Source organism: Nyctereutes procyonoides, unplaced genomic scaffold (assembly GCF_905146905.1).
Source record: "Nyctereutes procyonoides isolate TBG_1078 unplaced genomic scaffold, NYPRO_anot_genome, whole genome shotgun sequence".
Classification (NCBI taxonomy): domain Eukaryota; kingdom Metazoa; phylum Chordata; class Mammalia; order Carnivora; family Canidae; genus Nyctereutes; species Nyctereutes procyonoides.
In genome coordinates, this window is record NW_026575126.1 from 26,632,015 (window position 1) to 26,654,512 (window position 22,498).

The window sequence follows — 22,498 nt, forward strand, 5'->3', positions numbered from 1 at the left end:
GAGAGAGAGAGAGAGAGAGGCAGAGACACAGGCAGAGGGAGAAGCAGGCTCCATGCACCGGGAGCCCGACGTGGGATTCGATCCCGGGTCTCCAGGATCGCGCCCTGGGCCAAAGGCAGGCGCCAAACCACTGTACCACCCAGGGATCCCGAAATGGTGTACTTTCATTGTCTAAAAGATCATAGGATGATGGACATCTATCCAAATGCTAAGAATGAATGAATGTGTAAATAAGGTTTGGGGATGGGGGTGGGAGACAGAAAAGAGAGAGAGAACTAACAGGAGAAAGAAGCACACATTATTGTGGAGGTGAAACCTTTGTTTGGAAAGAACAAATTTTAATGATCCATTTCTCCAGAAAAGCATCCACCACAAAAGGTTAAATGGAGGGCTTTTTTGGTTAATTGCTTCTTTGAATCTTCTCAAACACTTACTTTCTTCTCTTATTCATGTCCAAGTGTAAATCTTTTAAGCATTGTCATTATATTTTCTTTTCCTTTTTTTTTTTTTTGAAGTGAATATAAAACTCTTTGGATAGTCACTTTTATTGAGGTTTTAAGAATGTTTTTGAGTGATTCATAGTAATTTAAATCCTTCTACTGAAATCTTGGATGTTGCTAAATTTCAGCCTGTAATTTTCTTCCTTTGCTCGATATTGAAGCATATTTTTGACACCACACTACTCATTGGAATTGTGAGCCTTTGTAAATTCATGCAGATCTTTCCCACTCTACAAAAGCATGCATTTTAAGCAGAAGAAATAGAATGTTAAATTATGTAGTAGGTATAAGAAGTGGGTTGTGGTGAGTTAAGAGGGTGACTACAAAGAATACCAAAGCACACGGTGGTATGCAGTGTCAGGGAAATTTAAAGGACGTTTGCCTGTCACATAAAAATTTGTCATTTTTAAAGGCTACTACAGGTTCCCCCCACCCATCTAAAAATTGAGCATTCCTATGAAACCTTTTGTAAGCTGAAATGGCATAAAACAAAGAACCAATTACCATTAATCTATATGGAAAAATCTTTTTGAGCATTTCCAGACCCAAAACACAATCTCTCTTAGGCTTTTCTGATACCTTAGGAAACATTTTGCTAATGGATGCACAAAATAAATCCAGATGAGGCACAGATGCTCACAGGCACAGTTAAGTCATAGAGTTGGATGCCACGAGGCTGAGTGTAGTTCCGGGGGAAGGAGCCTGGTGGCGCCACTCTTACTGCTTGGGTGCACCCCGCTTTTCTAAGGGTTTGCTGTGGAACAGTTGCTGAACACTATTTTTGCTTTTTGCCTTTTTTTCTGAAGAGTGAAAATCCTCTTTGGATTGCAAAAATAGATACTTTATGTGATGAAGTGGCTATGCTATACACAATATATATACTATACAGAGAGATATTTTTGTACATTCTGATTGCATATTTATTTGGAACCTCTAAATTACGTTTTTAAATGATTCCTTAGTGTTCCATTGTGTTAGCCTTCTGTAATTTACTTTGACTCTCCAATTTTCATGTGATTCCAGACATTTTTAAATTTCCCATTTAATTATGCAACTTTGATGAGTTAAGAAAAAAAAAAGTAATCCAAGGTCTTTTGTCCAATTGGCCCTAGACACCTGTTTCAACTTATTACAGTAGTTTTTTTTTTAAGATTTTATTTATTCATGAGACACAGAGAGAGGCAGAGACATCGACAGAGGGAGAAGCTCCCTGCTGGGAGCCTGTTTAGGGGGAAGGACTCCGGATTCGACCCCTGGGTCCCCAAATCATGCCCTGAGCTAAAGGTAGACTCTCACCCGCTAAGCCACCCACGCATCCCTATTACAGTCGTTCTTACTGCCTTTGAACATATTATACACAGTGTTGACACTAACAATTTTAATATCTTTCTCAACGTATGTTTACTTTAGAATATTTGGACATGCAGGAACTCACAGGAGATATTAAACTCCTCAGCAATCCCAATACCTGGAATAGCTTTTATTAACTTTTTTGGTATAGCTTATAAGTTTGTGTCCTTTCTCTCTCACTTTTTCTTTCCTACTTTATCTCTCACACACATATACACAAATTTTATATCCTGTTGTTTTCTTTTAATAACATACTGTAACCATTTTTCCAATATACTGTTTTCTAAGTTACTCCTAGAATGTTACTTTTAATCACTTTACTATATTCTATCATATGGATAGAATTTATTGTAGCCTATCAACAGGCATATACCATAATTTACTTTGCTAAACTTTTATTGCAAGACATTTATTGTTTCTGTTTTTGTGTTTCATTAATACAACTGTTACTGTCTTCTGTCCCTTGGGCTAAATCATGCCTAAGTCTTTTTCCTTTCCCAGATCATTTTGTAATCACAATAACCTGAACCTTCTTAATTTAAACAACCATTGTTGTTCTTCTCTTCAACTGGTGTTGAGTATCTCCTGTATTACTGCATTGAGGAGTTACCCACATGCTATATTATAGTTCACATAACTAACTTTTTGTGTGGGAAGAACCTTGAGAACAGTACTCCAGATATTACTGATGCTTCTTCAAAAGGATTTTAAGTTGATTTGTTTTGGGGGAAAAAATAAGTCCATATTAGGATTTCAATCTTTTTTCATTCTTAGTACCACAAAAGTGTTCCTTTTCTTAAAATATATGGTTTTTGCTACATTTTTCTATATTAATACATTTAGAAGTTGTACTGTTTTAGCCTTTCACGTGGGAGAGATTTTGCAGATTTTCAACTCCAAATCCTCATTTTAACCTCTAAAGGCTGAATTAATTGTTCAAGTTATCTGCTTAGTGAGTGGGAGAGAAAGGACTGGGACCCAGTTTTGGGCCTCCTTTGTAATGATTTTTTTTTTTTCATTTAGTATTGACTAACTCGGGTGCTAAGTTATGATGGACTTTGTTGCAGAATTCATTTCTAAGTGTTTTGGTTAAATTTAGTCTGTTCAAACAGACAAAAGTTTTGATTCTGACACCTGTATTCTTAATTTTGAAGGAAAAAAGTGATATCTAAAAGAAAGTATAGAATTGGGAATAAGTCATTATTACTACTGAAAAAATAAATGTCATATTGAAACTGTTTTATCTGTGCATATGAATAACACATTACTTGTATTTAAAATTTTACTGCATATTATCCTTTTGTTTCATTTAAAAACTTTTATTAAAAAAAATAACATGCAGCCTTTCTCTTCCCTTTTTAAAAAACAAACTATTGAAGATGCCTGAGGAAATAACCAGTGTGTCCAAGGAAGTAGCCAGAGGGATTGGGGCTGGGGAGGGATCCAGTGTGGTTGTGAAAGAGATAAGACTGCCGTTGCTTATGTGGTCGGGTCTGAGGAGACAGCTGGCCTGGTTGGGAGATTGATAGGTGTAGGAGGATTGACCATATTTGTAAATATCTTTAGGATAGTGGGATCCAGGCTTCTTTTCTGCTGGAGAAAAGAGTTACAAATATGGGAAGAGGTAAGGTGGGAAAGGTCAGATGGTGTCAAAATGTAATTGGAGGTATCGGTCTGAACTCATGGTATTTAATATGTACATATATAGATAAATAGATCCAGATGAGTGTGTGTGTGTGTGTGTGTGTGTGTGTGTGTGTGTATTATACATATATTTCTTGTGTCATTCACATCTTGGTTTCCAAATTCCAATTTCCTCCAAAAGGAACCAGAACTCCTTGGAGAGATGTCTGATTCCATAGCTGGGTCAGGGAAAATATAAACCTGAAACATCTTATGTCAAGTTTTTATATAAAGTGCTCAAGGAATAATGAAGACATATCAAAAACACACAGGTGCCAGGATTAAGGGGGGTTCCACTAGGTAGGTTTTGGACACATAACACCAAAATAAATTATAATATTAATGGATTACAACCCACTGAATAACATAGGAATCTGAGTCTATACTTACATAATTAATTGACTAAGTAAATATTCTTTATTCTCCTTAGTAAGAAACCTACAGATAATGTCAAATTGGAAAAAAAAAAGCAATGCATATATTGTTTTGAAATAAGAAATGTAACAAGGAACAAAAAGAGCTAATAGAGTTCTGCATTTGCTTCTGAGGAGCATGAACTGGGAATAGCAATTCTGGAGCAGAGGAAGCTGCTTCTTAATTTTAATTTGTTTTATTTTAAGCTTTGTAGAATTTGTAGAATTATTTGACTTTTAAAAACTGTAAATATACTTTGTTATTTGGAACTAACTTCAAACTGGGAGAAAAGTTGCAATACTTTGAACCTCGATTTCCCAATGACAATGACTGCCATTTCACAACTTTTGCTTTCACTCTTTGTGTAAGTTGAATAAATTGGAGATGTGATGTTTTATTACCCCTAATTAGGTCTGCATATATTTTTCAAAAACACAGACACCGTCCTATCTAATCACAGTATACCTATCCAATAGGTATTCAGATTTCTCTAGTTTTCCCAATAACATTGTGTAGAGAGAATAAATGAAGGTTCTCTTCCTTTAATATGGAATCCAATTCAAGATCTCATGTTATATTTAGATATTATGTCTCTTGGGTCTTCTTCAGTCTGGAACAGTTGCTCATCTTCCTTTTTTCCATCACAGTAATTGCATTTTTGAAGCTATTTTATAAGTACTGTCTCATCCTTTCAAGCATTTGCAGTATTCTTCTTCTGATCAGTATAATTATATCACCATTTTTAATTAAATTCAGGATTAGGAACTATTTGTTTTTGTTCACTGTCAAACCATGTACTGAACTATGATTATGTTTTCATTCTTGTATATGTTTTGCTTTCTTGAGAGTCATCATTCATTTATTCTTTATTTATTTTAGATTTATTTTTAATTTTTTATCATTTATCTTTTATTCATTCATTTCCTCTACTTCTTTATCCCTTGTTCTTGCCTTCTCTCCATCTTGGCTTTCTCTGCACCCATCACAATTCATCTACAAAATCTTATACGGCATGCTTCCTCTCATTATGTTTAAACATATCATGTATTCTGTTACGTCCCTCCCTCTAACCCTCTCTCCCTTTCCCTTTCTTTCTCTATTTCTTTCTTTCTTTCTTTCTTTCTTTCTTTCTTTCTTTCTTTCTTTCTTTCTTTCTTTCTTTCTCTCTTTCTTCTCTTTCTTCTCTTTCTTCTCTTTCTTTCCCTCTCTCTTCCTCTTAGTCTTTCTCCGTCCTTCCTTTTTCTTCCTTTCTTCTCTTGTTCTTCCTTTTTCCGTTCATACTCCCCTGTGTCTGTCTTTCCTTCTATCCGTCCTTCCTTCCTCCCTCTCTTCCTTTATTATTTTTTCCCTATTCACCTCCCTACCTTCCTGATGACTCTGTCTTCCTGACCAGGTCTGTATAGGTTGTTCTCTGGTTCTGCTGCAAAGCTGTTAACCTGAAACATTTCTTCACAGTCATTCAAAGAATTTCCTCTGGTTCTCTTTTCTGTTGAATCTGCTGTTTTTAGATCCTATTTCTTCCTCTTCTTTTTTTTTAAAGATTTATTTATTTATTTTGAAGGGCAGGGAGGAGCAGAGGGAGAGAGAGAATCTCAAGCAGACTCCCTGCTGAGTGTGAGCCCTCTGCTGGGCTTCATCCCACAACCCTGAGATCATGACCTGAGCCGAAACCAAGAGTCGAACACTCAACTGACTGACCGACCCAGGTGCCCCTAGATTGTTTCTTCTTGCTATATGCCTTATTTTGGAAAATTAAAGAAGCTTCCAAAGAATGGGTACATGGGTAAAACAGTTTTTGAAGTCTTTTATATATCTGAAATGGCTTTAATTGACATGTATATTTGAATGACAGTTTGCCTGGCTATATAGAGTCCTAGGTAGAAGATAGTCTCCTCTCAAAATCTGGAAGATATTTTACTGTCATTTAGTTTTCTGTGTTACCATTGAGAAATCTGAGGCCATTCTGATTCCTGAGATTCCTGTTGTATTTTAACTGTTTTTATTCTCTCTGGAAGCTGACCTCTATTATGAAATGTCATAGTAATGGAGGGTTGCAGGAGCATATCCCACCCCACAACTGCCCCATTCATTTTGAGGAGGCAGGAGAAGCCCTAGCAACCTGGAAACATTTCAGTTTAAAGTACATTTTCCTTCTTCATTTTATGGAATCCGTTTTATTAAGGCACTGCCTGCCTGGATCTTTTAATTTCTAAAAACACTTCCTTCTCCTTTTCTATCTCTTCTTCTTTTAATTCAGCTTAGTTCTTGAGTTCTAGCTTTCAAACTTCCTGTTGAGTTATCTTATTAACATATTTCAATTTTCATGAGCCTCCTTTTTTATTGTCTTGCTGCTGTTCTCTGATTTTTTAAAAAGAATATAACTCCTGTTTCTATTCATGAATTAGATATCATGCTTATCTCTGATGATTTCATCTATTTTTTGTAACCATTCTGTTCTCTAACTGCTTCCTGTCTTGTGTTTGTGAGTCTTTCACATCAGAGGCTTTCCACTTATTTTAGATATTTAGTAGCTCCTACATCAGGCAATAAAAAGTGGAGTAGATATTCAGCACATATGATAGGGGCTTCACCGCAGAGTGATTATGCAGAGACCTGGCTAATTCATTCAGAGACTGCAACTCTTAATTTTTTCTCAGAACGGTGAGGTAAGAGTGGAACCCTCGGATCACTACGTGGAATTTCGCACCTTGCTGCCAGCATCCTTGGGGCCAGATGAGGGAAGAGGGCTGGCTATCTTCCCATCTAGTCTATAGGACTTTTCCTTGCTATCTCTTCCTCCACTCTGCCTGGCACCCTTGAGTTCAGAGACAATAGAGAAAGTAAACTTAGAGTTTTCAGCAAAATTGGGGAAGAAATGTGACTGATGACATGGGGTAGGTGAGGGAATCTGAGGTACTCTTTCTTTTTTTGTTTGTTTTTTAGCTTTTCAACCAATCCTCTGGTTTTAGCTCTACCATCACTCTGTGTGTCCACAGGTTTGTGGTGCCTGTAACCCTTAAGTCTCTCTTAGATTCTTTCATGCTTTCTAAGTTTACCATCATCTCCTAGGTTTACTGTTCAGCTTTCTCTGCTCTGCTATTTCAGTGATCCCTCAACAATCAGATTTCCAGTTTCCAAAGAGTAGTTGCTTTTGTTTGCTTAGCGCCTCTCTCTCTCTCTCTCTCCTTTATTACCTTGAGGGTTTATGGCTTTTTATGCCTTTTTTGTCTTGTTTTACTTTACTTTGTTAGTTTCTTTTCTGTCATTTTTAAAGTGGGATTTTAAGAGGAAACAGATAAAAATACATGTTCAGCATGCCATATTTAACTAGGAGTCCAATCATCCCTTTTGTTCTTGACATATTTCATTAGTATTCATAGTTACTAAGAAAAAGAGGATTTAAAACTTAGTTTTATAGATGTTAAGTTTTGAATGTGGTTTATTCCTTAGGATGCCTCATTGATGGACATGAATTCCTTCAGCCCTATGATGCCAACATCTCCTCTGTCGATGATAAACCAAGTCAAATTTGAAGATGAACCAGATTTGAAAGATCTCTTCATTACAGTTGATGAACCTGAAAGCCATGTTACTACAATTGAAACTTTCATTACTTACAGGATTATTACTAAGGTAAATTTTTAGTGAATACTTTCTTGAATAAAGTTATTTTCTGAACTTTTGCAAGTACTTTTTGTTTGCTATGACTCTCAACAGTAGAGAATCTTAGCTGAATTGACTTATTTTTTTCCAACCATTTTGGGTAAGACATTGCATCTGATCTACCCTTAACCTCTTCTGTATGAAATCAGTGAAATTCAAATTACAGCAGTCACTCATTTCTTTTTTCTTTTTAGCAGTTGTGCATCTTGAAATATGAACATTTCGGTTTTAGTTTCAAAAATTATAAAGAAATATCTTTGGAAAAGAAGAGCCTCACCTCAGTTTATTAATAAAGACAACTAGTTAAAAACATGATACAATACTTTGTTGTAGCACTTCTTTAAAGATTACAAAATATAATTTCATTTGTTTTCCAAGTAAAAGCAAGTGGCTGCTTTGTAAGATATCGTTAGTTGTCCAGTAACTCAAAGGAAGAGTAAATCTAGAACCCAATTCTCCTTAATCCTAGGACAAGACTATCAAAGTAAAATAACCAAATAGTATAACTGTTTTTTAAAAAAATCCTTTATGTAACAACAGCTTTTAAGAATTATATTCATGTTATAATATTTTCTTTATGAAGCCTCACCCTAATCTTTGTAGTACATCTTTTGTGTAGATGAAAAGGTTTTAGACCATCTTCCTGTAATCACTTCTTCCAGTGCAAATTTCACCTTTGCTGCTAGTTATGTTTCATTAAAAAACACGTATCTGATCTGTTCACTCAGATTCTTAAAATCCTTCCTTGGTTCCTCATCTCTTATAGAACAAAGTGCAAATTCCTTGGAATGACATATAAGGAACTTTTCAGTCTGATGCCAGCTTACTGTATAAGACTTATTATCTCCTGCTCATTTCAATACCCTGCTCTCCACTGATCTTTGTTATCTGAATACTCATGACTTTGCATATACTTTTTCTTGTTTGCTATGTCTGTCCTTCCTCTTCTAGACAGAAGAACTACTGTTTACTTTTCCATAACTAAAAATGATGCCTGCCTAGCCCCTGCCCCCTGCACCTACAGGCTGAAAGTCTTTTTTCTTTCTTCTGTTTTCACATGTTCTAATTGAAGTCTTAAAGAATATAAAGCATCAGAATCAGTATAGCAAGGAAATTAAAGGCCTATATTTAATTCTTCTAAGTCTTTGAGTCTTTTTTTCTTTTTAAATCTATAACACGGAAATGATCATCGAACCTGGTTCTGTAGAGTTGCTGTAAGAATCAATTTAGGATTGGTAATCAATATAAAACACTCAGCAAAATGCCTGGCACATAATGAATTTTCAGTATTTGCCTATCTGTGAGTAGATAATATGTATTTATTGGTATTTATTCCTAACAAGTCTGTGAGCTTCACAAGGAAGGTAATTGTATCTTAAGTTATCCATATTTCTAAACACAGAGGATATAATAAATAAGCAGTTTCACTTTTTGGTGAATGGATGAGTGAAGAAATTTATGGTATCATACTCATATCAAGAGACTGTTGAGCAAGATAGCATGGGATTGAATCTTGATTACTCCTCTTTCTTGGTATGTGTCTTAGGCAATTTAATTAACCTCTCTATGCTTAGTTTCCTCAGTTGTAAATAAGATAACAGTACTATCCTTGTAGGGTCTATGTGAATATTTCATGTGTTTATACAGACATTCTGTTAAGAATCGAACCAGATTTCTCCTGGTATTACTATTTTAATTATAAGCATCCATTGTCATCATCCTTCCTAGCAAAGAATTTGTGCAACTGAATTATTTTCCCAAAAAAATTATTTGTTTCACTTAGAAAGACACTTTTTTTTATAAGCCACCCTGTGAATTTTACTCTAATCACAGACATATAATTCTGATGAGTTATCCATATATACATTATACTTTAAGTATACTGCTCTTATAGTAGTAGTAATAGTGATAATATTACAGTAGTAACATTTATTGTGTGATTACTTTGTGCAAAGCAATGTTCTAACCACTTTATACGTATTAACTTATTTAAAGCTTAACAGTGATCCTAGGACCTAGATGTTAGGAGTTACCCCCATTTTGTGCATGAGGACACCGAAACTCAGTAACGTGCCAGAGGTTACCTACCATAATGATTACCTGAGCTGGGTTTTAAATCCAGACCATTTACTTTCACATGATATGTGTTTTCTCTTATACTTTGGTGCATCTCTACATGGTTATGTCAAACTATCTTTCATTTCACTATTATGAAATAGACTATTATACAAGTCTTTTTGTTCTACTTCTGATTATTTTTACTACATCCTAGTATATAGACTATAACTATATATATACTAAAATATGTATTACAGATACAAATGTATAAACATTTGGTAGATATATATTTTGTTATCAAATAGAGTCTTTACTATTCACTTATTATCATTTATTCACTTTTTCCTATATTCAGTGAAGTTTTGTTGAGTGCCATTACATCCCAGGTAGTGTGCTTGTATTTTGAGACTTCACCAGCAATCAAGACAGACATACTCTCTGCCTTCATGGAGCTTTCAGCCTAGGACGGGTGATGGATATTATACAATTACATGCTTAACTATTTAATTATAGTCACAAATGCTTTGCGAGAAAAATACAGCATTTTATGAGCATGGGCACCCCATTTCATTTAGAGGTTCAGAAGTGGTTTCCCTGAGTTTTAGTTTTATGAAAATTTATAGTTATAGGCATTAAGATTATAACAGTAGGGACACCTGGATGGCTCGGTGGTTGAGCATTTGCTTTTGGCTCAGGGCGTGATCCCAGAGTCCTGGGATTGAGTCCTGCATCAGGCAACCCACAGGGAGCCTGATTCTCCCTCTGTCTGTGTCTCTGCCTCTCTCTGTGTGTCTCTCATGAATAAATAAGTAAAATCTTTTAAAAAATATTATAAGGGTAAATGCACATATACGTGTGCACATATGTACACTGACAATATCCTACTTAGGAATACTTAAGAATGACGTGGCTGTAAATAATTATAAGTGTCAGGAAGCCCATGTTCCAAGGATCTCTTGTTCTTGTGGGAAATTACCCTTTAATCTCCAGGTTAGAATATGTGAAGTGATTGCTCTAAAGAAGTACTTTCTCTTTTGGAGATGAAGAGATGTGACTTCCTTTAACACATACAGAAACAAGAGTGAAGAGATGTAACAGGGATCTTCCCTCTCACATCCTCATTATGAAGATAGACTCCTAGATGCCTGCCAGTGTGGAGTAGGGGTTAAAGTATATTCCTGATCCTAAGGTTCCTTCCCCCTCAGATACAATTTTCTAAATCCTTAAAGCCCAGAGTCACTACCCTTGACCAAAGGTCACTGCTTGTTGAATGAGTACATTTTGAGGTATGGATCTCATGAGTTAGTTTAGTCCTCAACTTCAAGTACCCAACTTTTTATGGTCAGACATGAAAGATTAAACACCATTTACAATATGGCTTCCATGGAAAACTGTATTCTATATTAGAAGCATTATTTGTGCTTCAAAATAACTTTTTGGAACACCAGTTCTAAGTTGGAGATCTGTCATCAAACCATGTTATTCCTGTAGTTGGAAGCTTCTGTCTATCTTCTAATGATCAAAATTGGCCACTTTAGGTGGGACAATGATTTTGTCCCTGCTGTTGGGAAATTAATCATGATCTGAACCTAGTTAATAATACTTGTTTTCCTTACCATATCTTAGTCTTATAACTCTTTGGCAATAGAATTAATTCTTAAAGTAGCATGAACGAACACACTGTTTTTGAAACTAGTACTCATCTTCTGTTTTCTTCCTCTGGTATTGCAGTATGTTAGAAAACCCTTCTAAGTCAATGACTGAGTGATGGGTACAGAATCAACCAATTATTTGACTTGATTTTACATCTTCCTCTTGCCAGAATTTATATCAGATTGTTCTATGTTTACTTAAAGTGTTGAAAATTCTTGAGGACACACAAAGCTCTTCACTGCCCAATTTTGGGGTATTTTAGTATTGGTTATGCCAACTTATATTTTTGGAAATTGGTAGTAAACCTATGCATATGTGCCTGGTACAAGAAGGTGTTCAATAAGTATTTTTTAATGAGTGACTATAAACCATGTTTTGTGTGCATATATATGTATGCATATGTGTGTATTTGCATATATATGTACACATACCAACTCGTATATATGTTGTTAAACTGTGTTTCTACTAGATTTAGTTTTCCTATTTTTACCATTTCCGTAACTTGTACCCATAGTTAAGATTTCATAGTGTTTTGTGTTCCTTAGACTTTTGCATCTCATTTACCTCTACTTTTTCCCACTAAAAATGAAATGTTTTGATAAAATATATTGTATGATATTCTACACATTTGTTTTTTAAAAAATAAACCTTAGAAAGTATAACTTTTGTGAACCTTATTTCATGACAATTAAGATTGCATCTACGACTCGAACTTCTTCATTTTACAATTGCATTCATCTGTGTGGGTGAGTGATATTTCTGGTGAGTGTAAAATATGCATGCAATGTGTTATTCCAGCATTATTCCTCCAGGAAACTTTCAACCTTAATATTAGTGTGTATAATTTTTAATATGCAAAAATTTAGTTAATGAGATATTGGTGAGAGTGAGTGTGCATTAAATAATGTTCTTTTATTTGTCTTGGGATTCGGGCAATGGAAGTGAGGTTGATATTGTACCCATGTTCTTCTTGTCATATGTGTTGGCATAGATTTTTGGTTTGTTGAGAATAGATATTTTAATTTATTTGCTTAATTTTTAGGAGTTTAGGCATATAACTCAAAATCCCTTGAGAAATGACAGGAAGATTTTCTTTTCACATCAAATCTTCATTAATAACATTTTTAAACAGTGGTAAAATCACTCTGTAAAATGTTAGAATTTTCATATACTGAAAGCAAATTTTACCAAAGCAATTCATTTGAGCAAATTCCAGGAAAACATTTTTTCTCAGTTATATTCAGGTTATTTTCCAAATTACAAAAATAGGACTTTCCTCAAATTCTGAATTCTAATCATCTTGAGAAAAATATATTTGAAACCTAAATTCAGAACACACTTTCTTGTTAGCAAGAAAGTCATGCCAAATATAATCGTAGTTAAAATCTTGTGGAAGGCAGATGGCTGCTCTAAGACAGATTTTTCAGTTTGGATTTTAAATTTGAGCATGATGTTTGCTTTCTTTCTGGAAATACTGGAAAGTTTGCTTTGTTTCATCTGCTACATGAATTGATGACTGCAAAAAAAAGTACAGGCTGACAAACACTGAATAATTAGAATTTGTTAATTTTTCTTAGAGACCCATTTATTTCAGAATGTCTAAAATAACATGAGGCAAATGTCTTCTGTCTTATATTGCGTGTGCTGTTATTTTCTCCTACTTTCTTCAGACATCTCGTGGGGAATTTGACTCCAGTGAATTTGAAGTTAGGAGACGTTATCAAGATTTCCTTTGGTTGAAAGGAAAACTTGAAGAAGCACACCCTACTCTGATTATTCCAGTAAGTGTACTTTTTTTTTTTCATAAAGTGGCTGCCATTTTGTCTTGTGAATCATTAGAATGCCTAACACCTAATGTCAGACCTTTAAAATCAGTGTAACTCATTGATCTTAGAAACATTTGCTCTTAAACATTCAATCTGTGTACAGATTTGTTTTTCTAAACTATTCTAATATGTTAAGATTTTGCAGGTTTTGGTTCTGGCATTGTGAATCTTGAAGAATTACTTTTATAAGAAACGATCACATGTTCGAATAGCCTTCCAAAAAAGAAGAGTATAGAATTCCTTATAATCCCATGCCACATGATGCTCAGTTAACCTTTTAAAATTTTTTTGCTTCAGCCATTGCCTGAGAAGTTTATTGTGAAAGGAATGGTGGAACGCTTTAATGATGACTTCATCGAGACACGCAGGAAGGCATTGCATAAATTCCTGAACCGAATTGCTGATCATCCAACTTTAACATTTAATGAAGACTTCAAAGTGTTTCTTACTGCACAAGCTTGGGTAAAGAATTTTGATTTACACTCATATAATCCTTTAGTGTCTTTATGTATAGTAGGTTGTACGCTTCCTCTTGTTTACCTTTATAAATCAGGCAGCAGCATCCCTGAATTACAATGGAATATCAGACACTGGAGAGATATCCTTCAGATTTAACCCTGTGTCAAATCTACATGTAAACATCACAGACATCTATCTTCCTCGCATACACATATTTATATTTCTCTTGGTAGCCAAATTTTTTTTTATGGTCAGTATACCCCTTGCATATATAGCTAATACTGAATAGGAAATTAGGGCAAATGGTCAATATTAAGTAATTGCTGACCAATATTGGGTTTTCTAGCTCAGTTCTTGCCAAAGTGATATAGGCTAGAATGTAGTTCATCTCAGTCTTGACAGATAGCACTGCCATTTGGAAGCCCTTTGAGACTTACGTGAAATGAATTTGTGGCCTGACTCCAGAACCTTAGAAGTTGTCAGAAACATTCTCTGTAGTCACATCTGCGGTAATAGCTTGCCATTTGTGACTTGTGCTTTTTGATAATGTTTACTCTATCAAGTGATGCTTTAGCATTCCTGGATAGATGTATGTGTTACCTGGTCAAAGGTGACATCTGTTGTTATATGCACAAAAAATCATACTGGAGATAAACAAGTTTACTTTATATGTATTATTTTGTGTAAGGCCTTCAGAAAGAAAATCTGGATAAAGATAGTATTTAATATTTGGGAAAATAATACATAATACTATTTTTATCTGTAGATTTGGTAGTCAGCATTATTATTTATAGATTTTTTTTTCTTGTGGGTAACCTTTTATTTGGTCAACGGTTATTTGATCCTAAACCTATGTTTCAACAAGTGTTATAACCATCACCAGAATCCCTTGGCCTTCTTGGTGTTCTTTTTTAATATGCCATACTTCTAAAGGGTTACTTTTGTGTGATGTATCCTTTTATTTCAGTACTTCTATTTTGCAAGTTGGTAGCCCTCCCTCTCAGGTTAACTATGAAACAGCACTCACTACATATATTCTTAAAAATCTTTCTCTACAGGCAGCCAGCCAGTAGAGTTAGTGTCACAGTTTACCCACTTCAGTTGATTAAAGAGCTGTGCTCAGGGAGTATATACTTACAAACTACTGTAGAAACATTATGAAGACAAAGCTAGTTAGTGCTTAGCAGTGAAGCCTCTGGAGTCAGACTGAATCTTATCTACCACTTAATTACTTTTGGACTTTGAGCAAGCTCCTTAACCTTCCTATGCTTGTATTTTCTTCTGTAAAATGAAGATAATAATAGAACCTACCTGATAGTGTTTATTGTGAGTTATATATTAAAAAGTGGGAGTATAGTACCTGGAACATACTAAGCTCTCAGTATATGTTAGCTATTATTATAACTAAAGAATTAATGACATTTTCCCCTTTTTTTTTTTTTTTTTTTTTTAGGGAGTAGTTTAGACCCTGAGAAATCTTCTCTCAATCATTTTCCCATTAAATCCCTGTTATAAAATATAGATTGCATCTCATATTATCCTCTTATCTTCTCCAATATCTCCTTAAGCATGATCTCCTCTGTTAAACCTTGTTCTTTAAAAGATCCATGTTGAGAGGAAACATGTATACATGTTTAACACAAGTACTTTGAAAAGGAATATTATCAAGAAGATACACTTAGAGAAAGAACTGTACCCTAATATAACTCACCTGCTTCAAACTACATAAAGTATATATGAAACATTTTTATATTCTTTATCCTTCCAATTGGATTTCCTTTTGTTGGGAATATTGGAATATTTGCTTTGCCACAAATATTTCATTTGTTTGTCTGTCTGTTTGTTTCTAGGAACTCTCTTCGCACAAGAAGCAAGGGCCTGGATTACTCAGCAGGATGGGGCAGACAGTCAGAGCTGTTGCAATGTCAATGAGAGGGGTGAAAAGCCGCCCAGAGGAGTTCATGGAAATGAATAACTTTATTGAAATATTTAGCCAGAAAATAAATTTGATAGATAAAATATCTCAGAGAATTTACAAGGAAGAAAGGGGTATGTAGAATCACTGGAATGTGATTACAAAGTTGTTCAATTTCTGATGGTTCTTCACATTTGCTAGTGTAGTAAAGCAATGTTAAGTTAGTATTTCTTTTTGGTTCTTTCTCTGATTTGGTTCTTTCTCAGAGATTTCTGTGTCTCTGCTTACTACCCACATCTGTTCTTGCATCCCATTTACTTTATCTATTAGAGCCCTTAGCATATTAATCATTGTTGCTTTAGATTCCGGGTCTGATCATTTCAAGGTCCCTGCCATGTCTGATTATGATGCTTGCTCTGTCTCTTTAAATTATCTTTTTTGCTTTTTATTATGCCTTGTGATTTTTTCTTAATAGTCAGACATGATCCCGGGTAAAAGGAACTGCTATTAACCTGCCTTTAGTAACGTGGTAAGATACTGCAGAGGAGAAAGACTCTATAGTTTTAAATACAGAAAAAATTGTTACACCTGAACGGTTCTATAATTTTGTGATTAAGTCTTAATCTTTTAGTGAGCCAGTGCCTGTGGAATGTGAACTGCACAAGAGTTTCTCAGTTTTTCCCTCCCTACTTAGTTGGGACAGAATGGCCAGAGTGGACTAGAGTTGAGTATTTCCCTTGCTCCAGGTCAGGTAGGCTCTGATGATCCCTGAGCAGGTTATGCTCTGGTTAACTAGTTTTCTCTGAGGGCAGGCCTTTGTTAAGAAGAATGGAGTCCAAAAATAATTAATAGATAAATGAATAAAGTGCAAATATAAATAAATAAATAATAAAAAGAAAAGAAAAAATAAATACAAGAAAAAAAAAAAGAACAGAGTGCTCTGGCTATTTAAAGATGGTTCATTTCCCTCTGCAAGAAGCAGGAGTAATTTTTATTCAGTATTTACTGTGGGAACCTAGTTGATCTCCTTGGAGTAACAACAATATTGTGGAGGGGGGCCCTCATGACTGGGTCCTCCTGAAGTTTATAACTCTTAAAGATGTCCACACTGAGCCTCCAGCAGTTCCTCAATTACAGTTCCAGTCTCCCTACCCCAGCAGTGGGTGGCTAGAGGTGGTTTCTTTTGGTCTTTAGCATATACCTGGTAACCCACGACTCCTTGTTTTCATCTGTCTTTCCAATCTTGAGAGCAGTGGTTTGTCTTGTGGCCTTTTCTGTCTTAGAGAATCAAGAGAAGTTATTTATTTTTCAGTCTATTCAGCATTTTCCTTGTTAACATTGAGCAGTGACTTCTAAGCTCCTTACATGAGGAACCACATAACATCAAGTTAGAATTTCACCTTCAAGTATGGCTTTTGACCAGACCTATTGAGAAAATTTTTTATTTCTATATGATTTTTTTCTTTTTTTTTTTCTGTATGATTTTGAAGGTAGTTATGGTCAGTTCCCATTTGCTTTAGTTAATCACTAGCTCTTCTTGTTCTCATTTAAATAACTATTAGTGGCAGCTCAAGCCCTGAGCTTCAGATTTTGAGAAGAGTTGTATAAAGTTAGTCTCAAATGTATAACATGGATCATAGCCTAAAATCAAAGTGGGGTTTTCTGGGTGGCTTACTGGGTTAAGCGTCTGCCTTTGGCTCAGGTCGTGATCCCAGGGTCCTGGGATCAAGCCCCACTTGGGCTCCCTGATTCGGGCTCCCTGCTCAGCGGGGAGTCTGCTTCCCTCTCTCCCTCCACCTCCTCTTCCTTCTTCCTCCCTCCCCACTTGTGCTCTCTTGCTCTCTGGTGCTCTCTCTCTCTCTCTCTCTCAAATAAATAAATATCTAAAAAAAAAAAAATCCAGTGATGTTTCAGAAAATAGGGTTTCCACATTTTCTGGTAATATTTTTGGACCCAGTACTCTGCATTAGGCCTGTCCCAGCATGGCAGAGAGATTTATATACTGGAAATTAGGTCTGTCTTTTTATTTGCAGTCACCATTTCCTTTTTCAGTTTTCTTTTCTTTCTTTATTTTTTTTTATGGTTTATAAGTTACATTTTATTCCATGATGATTTTTTTCTGATTCCATAATGACTTTTTGGTAATTCTCTAATTGCATTTAACTACATTAAAAATAAGTGGCTAAGTCAAGTCAATTTATTTATTATCTTCTATTATAAATTGGTTTGAGAGATGAACTACTTTAAGTATCTACATTGATGGCTTATTTTTTAGTTTTTTTTGATCCCCCATTAAACAGCAAATTCCATCAGTACCAAAAGGGAAAAGATTTGTTTTATTTCTAGTATCTTCATGTAGTTCGCACATAGTAGGTACTCAACTAAAACCTGTTCAATGATTGAAAAAATCAATGAGTTAACATATCATTTGGTGGTAGGAAAATTTGCTTTATCAAGAATCAATTGGTTATTAAAAAAACAGAAGAAATTGTTATAGCTGAGTGTACGTTTCCCTTTATCTTTTTTTTCCCGTGCATTGATACTTGATGATGTCATTGTGGTAACTAAATGTAGTTTAATAATTTTTTTAAGACTTCGTGGTCTGTCCTTGTTATTTACCATTTGTCTTTTTTCTTATTCTCAAGAGGCTAATTGTTTTAACTGGATTCCATGATTCCAATTCTGTTAAGTATATTCTTGATGCCTAGTTAAGTGGGATAGCAAGTCAGAGAAGCCCCTGGAAATTCTTGAGATGTAGGAGTTTTGTAAAATATCAATATGCTGCTTCACATTTGCTGGTGCGAGGGAACAATTTTTATTTATTTTTTTTAGGGAACAGTTTTTAAATCATTGGTATACTCTAAAGTTTCTGAATTGTTCAGAGGGAAAACTGGATTTTATGGTAGACTTTATAAATTTGAGTTCTAATTTTCAGGGAGTGATTGCCACTGACCCAAACTTGAGGGATTTCTTAGTCTTTCCAATGTGAAGCCCACTTACCAAATTTTATTCAAAATGATGAGTGTTGTCTTTTGTAGCCTTCAGAGCCTAAGCTATATAGGGCATTTTATTCATACCCAAATCATGAAACTTTGGTGATCATAGCTAGGGTTTCTCTTCTTAAAAAATTTTATTCAAGTTTTGGGATGCCTGGCTGGCTCAGTTGGTTAAGTGTCTGCCTTCAGATCAGGTCATGGTCTCAGGGCCCTACGATCCAGCTGGGTCTAGCTTCCTGCTCAGCAGGCAGTCTGCCTCGCCCTCCCTCTCTGCCCCTCCCCCTGCTCGAACTCACTCTCTCTCTCAAATAAATAAATAAAATCTTAAAAAAAATTATTCAAGTTTTTTCTTTGATTTTGTTTTATTTTGTGTTCCGTTTATTTGCCATATTTGTATTTACAACATGCTGCGCTGCTTCTCTGTGCTGGAGGTTAAAGGAGGAATAGAATGGTACCTTTCCTTGAGCTCACTGAGTCTAGTTGGGGAAACAGGTATATTAATAAATCACAGTGCGACTCATTAAGTGTTTGCTTACAAATGTGATCTGAGTGCTGTATAAGCACAGTGGAGAATTTTAGGGAAGCTCTCTCTATAAAGATAAATGTTGCAGAGGTATAATGATACTGATGTACACAAAATTTGAGAAAAAGAGATAAAGGAGAACATTTTTCTTTGCCAGAAATATTAGTGTAGTATGGCCATTATTTAAAACAAAGGATAGGCCTAGATCAGGAGGGTGCAATTGCAAAGGCTCTAGTGGTCATGAGGCCTAATAACTTTATTCAGTGACAGCTAATATTTTCATTATTTTTAAATTCTTAAAAATATTTTTCAGTTCACTTGATCAAACTTTTGATATTTTAATGATTTAATTCAGAGTAATATGACATATTTAATCTAATCCTAATGAGCAGTAAAATGATAAAATATAGGGAATTTCATTGTATTTAATGGATACTAGACAAAAAAAATCACTCACTGATTATACATTCTCTACCATAAAAAGCTATCATTGAAAGATGATAAAATAAAAGGAAAAATGTAAAAATAATCAGATTTTAAAATGGACTCCAAATTTTTGAATTAATGGCTTATCAAGCACTGAATAATCTTTTGTTGTTCATTCTTTCACTAATTGAAAATATTTATTGAACACAGTATGTATCAGGCTTTGAGATGAAAGAAAATAATGAGACTCAGCCCCTGTTTTAAGGAGCATATGGCCTAGGAACATAAGATTTATACAAGCAATTATGATAGAATGGGATATTACAAGCATAAAATTATGATAGGCTTTAATAGAAGTATAAAATTATGATCGGCTCATTGAGGACAAAGCATCTACAAATTTTCTGAAGCAGAATCTGAAGGAATTTATTTGTGGCAGGATTTAAAAGTTTAGAAGTAGTTTGTCAGATGGTAGAAATGGCAGTGGGCAAGGCAAAGGGATATGTGTAATATTTGAGGAGAAATCATGAGATATTCATGAATGAGTAATTATTTTGGCTGAATTAAAATATCTTTGGGAGAGAATCTCAAGAGTTGGACTTGGAGAGACAATGTAGAAACTGATCATAGAGAACTTTCTAATTTCTAAAGTTACAGATGCTCATGAGCTGACAACAGTGGAAGCAAGAACAGATAGGTGGATGGATGGATGGATGGATGGGTGGATGGATAGATAGACATTAAGAAATATTAGATTTGGTGATCGAATGGCTCTGCAAAGTTTGTGTATAGGATGATAACCAGACTTTTTGCTTAGATCACTGGAAAAACTTACTGTTAAACTTACTGTTAGGATATGTATTCAAAAGAAGATTAGTTTGTTTAGGTAATACTGTCTATGAGACACTGAGGTGTAGTTTATTTGGTAGGCAGAGGCCCATGATAGATACGGTGGTCCTGTATAATTTATATTTCAATCCAGGATACTTTCAGAAATGAAAAGGGATGCTTTTACTGATTACTCTTGGACAGTCATTCGAGAACTGACCTAAGTAGATTAGAATGACTGTTTAATTTAATCAAAGATGATATCCATCTACTTATGTTCATTTAGAAGAACATAAGCACAGTGAGAAAAATAAGGTCTTTAATAAAGGGATTTGTAAAACTTCCTTACTGTCTTTAATATAGGGATTTGTAAAACTTCTATAAATTGAAAAACTTAATTTTTGTTTTTAGAATATTCTGATGAAATGAAAGAATATGGCCCGATTCACATTCTGTGGTCAGCATCAGAAGAAGATCTGGTTGATACTCTAAAGGGGGTTGCCAGCTGCATTGACAAATGTTGTAAGGCCACTGAGAAGCGGATGTCTGGACTCTCAGAGTCCCTGCTTCCTGTAGTACATGAGTATGTACTTTATAGTGAAATGTTAATGGTAAGAATGCCTCATTATACTTTTACCTTAGTCCCTGACCTGTTTATAAGTTTTACAAAGGCAGTTTCTATTTGTTTTTTTTTTCACCACTATTCTCCTGTCCTAGCAGAATGCTTTGCATACAGATGCTCCATAAATATTTGTTCACTATATAAATGAATTAATGAGTAGAAGAATATGTGAGTAAAAGACAAAGCAACAGTGACGTATAACACAGACATTTGAAACATCCTCAGTCAGGATTTACGAAGACAACATGATACGTTTTTCTAAGCTTTTAAAATTGTATTTTAAAAATTTTTAGTGCTTTAGAAATTTCCTTTCATGAGAGAGTTGGTTACCTACTTCTAGGCACATTTGATTTAGCAATTTATTTAGTACCATGATGTACAAAGTACTTGAGAAGGATCTTGACGTTTGTTCTGTTTTCTGGGCGCTTCTAAAAAGAAATCCTTCAAGTTAAAATGTTTTTCTTTCACTATTTACAAAGGCTTTTATTCCTCTTATATCAAAGTTTTGCATTTAACCTCCTCAGTTCAAGTTAAGGTTTCCAGATATTTGGGATTTAGCAATGCTAACTGCAGAGCTAATGTTTTTCATCCCGTTTTATCCTCTGCTCAGAGCAGCTAGCACAAACTGATGCCCTCAGGGTTCTGGTGTTGTAGCATGGCAGTGGGGGAAGGAGTCTGCTTACATTCAGAGAGAGTCCATTTCTTCTGCGGATTGTAATTGGAGCCGTGTCTGTTTTCCTGTACTCTTGGTTTAGACGGATTTCTTTTTTTTTTTTTTTTTTTTTAATTTTGCTTCTGCCTTGGTAAGGAAAACTTTCTTAGCCTTTCAGCATGAGGTCTGTCCCCTTTGCATTTATCACAGTTAGCCTTTTCTTTCCCAGTTATTCAATATTTTGTAGATATTTCAGGTTGCTGCTGTTACTTACCTTTATTGGGGTCTTCTATAAACAGACCCTTCTTGCTTCCCAGAGGCTTCTAGTGTTTCACGGTGGAGGAGTCTCCTCGTCTCCATCATTTTCCTTGGCTACATTTCATTGTTTTACTTCATTATTGATACCGCCCCCCCCCCCCCCGTGTGGCTCTTCAAAGAGATCTGATTTGTATAATTACAAATAGTATATTCTTCTCTCTTAATTAAGGTGTGTTTTTCTCTTTATTACGTCAAGATGAAAATTATGTAATTTAAGTCATGTGTCATTATACGTATGGAAAAATTATAATTGCCACCAGAAAGAATTATTTTGTATTTGATTTGTATTTGAAGAATTATTTGTATTTTGTATTTGATTAATACAAATAATTATTTTGTATTTGATTTGTATTTGAAGAATTATTTCTCATTTGATTATATTATTGTAGACTCTTAGGGCATAAATAGTAGTATTTATATTGCACTTCCGGTTCTGTTTTATGTTGGAAGATTTTCTTTATATGTGAGCTAAAATAATGAAATGTATGCCTTGACAAAATGATTAAATTTGTGTAATTTTACTAGTTGTCTTCTGAAGCCAACTCTTACTTACACTATTCTACTCACGTGAAGCATAGTACTTAATATTTATGGAAATACACCTTAAATCAA

The 22,498-nt window shown here is 34.8% G+C and overlaps 1 protein-coding gene across 2 annotated transcripts in view; it reads left to right on the forward strand.

Moving 5' to 3' along the window:
* The window catches only part of SNX7 (sorting nexin 7), a 94,097-nt gene that overhangs the window by 16,476 nt on the left and 55,123 nt on the right, over positions 1-22,498 (forward strand). For both annotated transcript variants that reach the window (XM_055340750.1, XM_055340749.1), the window contains exons 2-6: positions 7,398-7,580; positions 12,992-13,102; positions 13,445-13,609; positions 15,457-15,655; positions 20,706-20,905. In XM_055340750.1, coding sequence (XP_055196725.1) covers positions 7,398-7,580; positions 12,992-13,102; positions 13,445-13,609; positions 15,457-15,655; positions 20,706-20,905 — 858 coding nt within the window. The remainder of the gene's footprint in view (positions 1-7,397; positions 7,581-12,991; positions 13,103-13,444; positions 13,610-15,456; positions 15,656-20,705; positions 20,906-22,498) is intronic.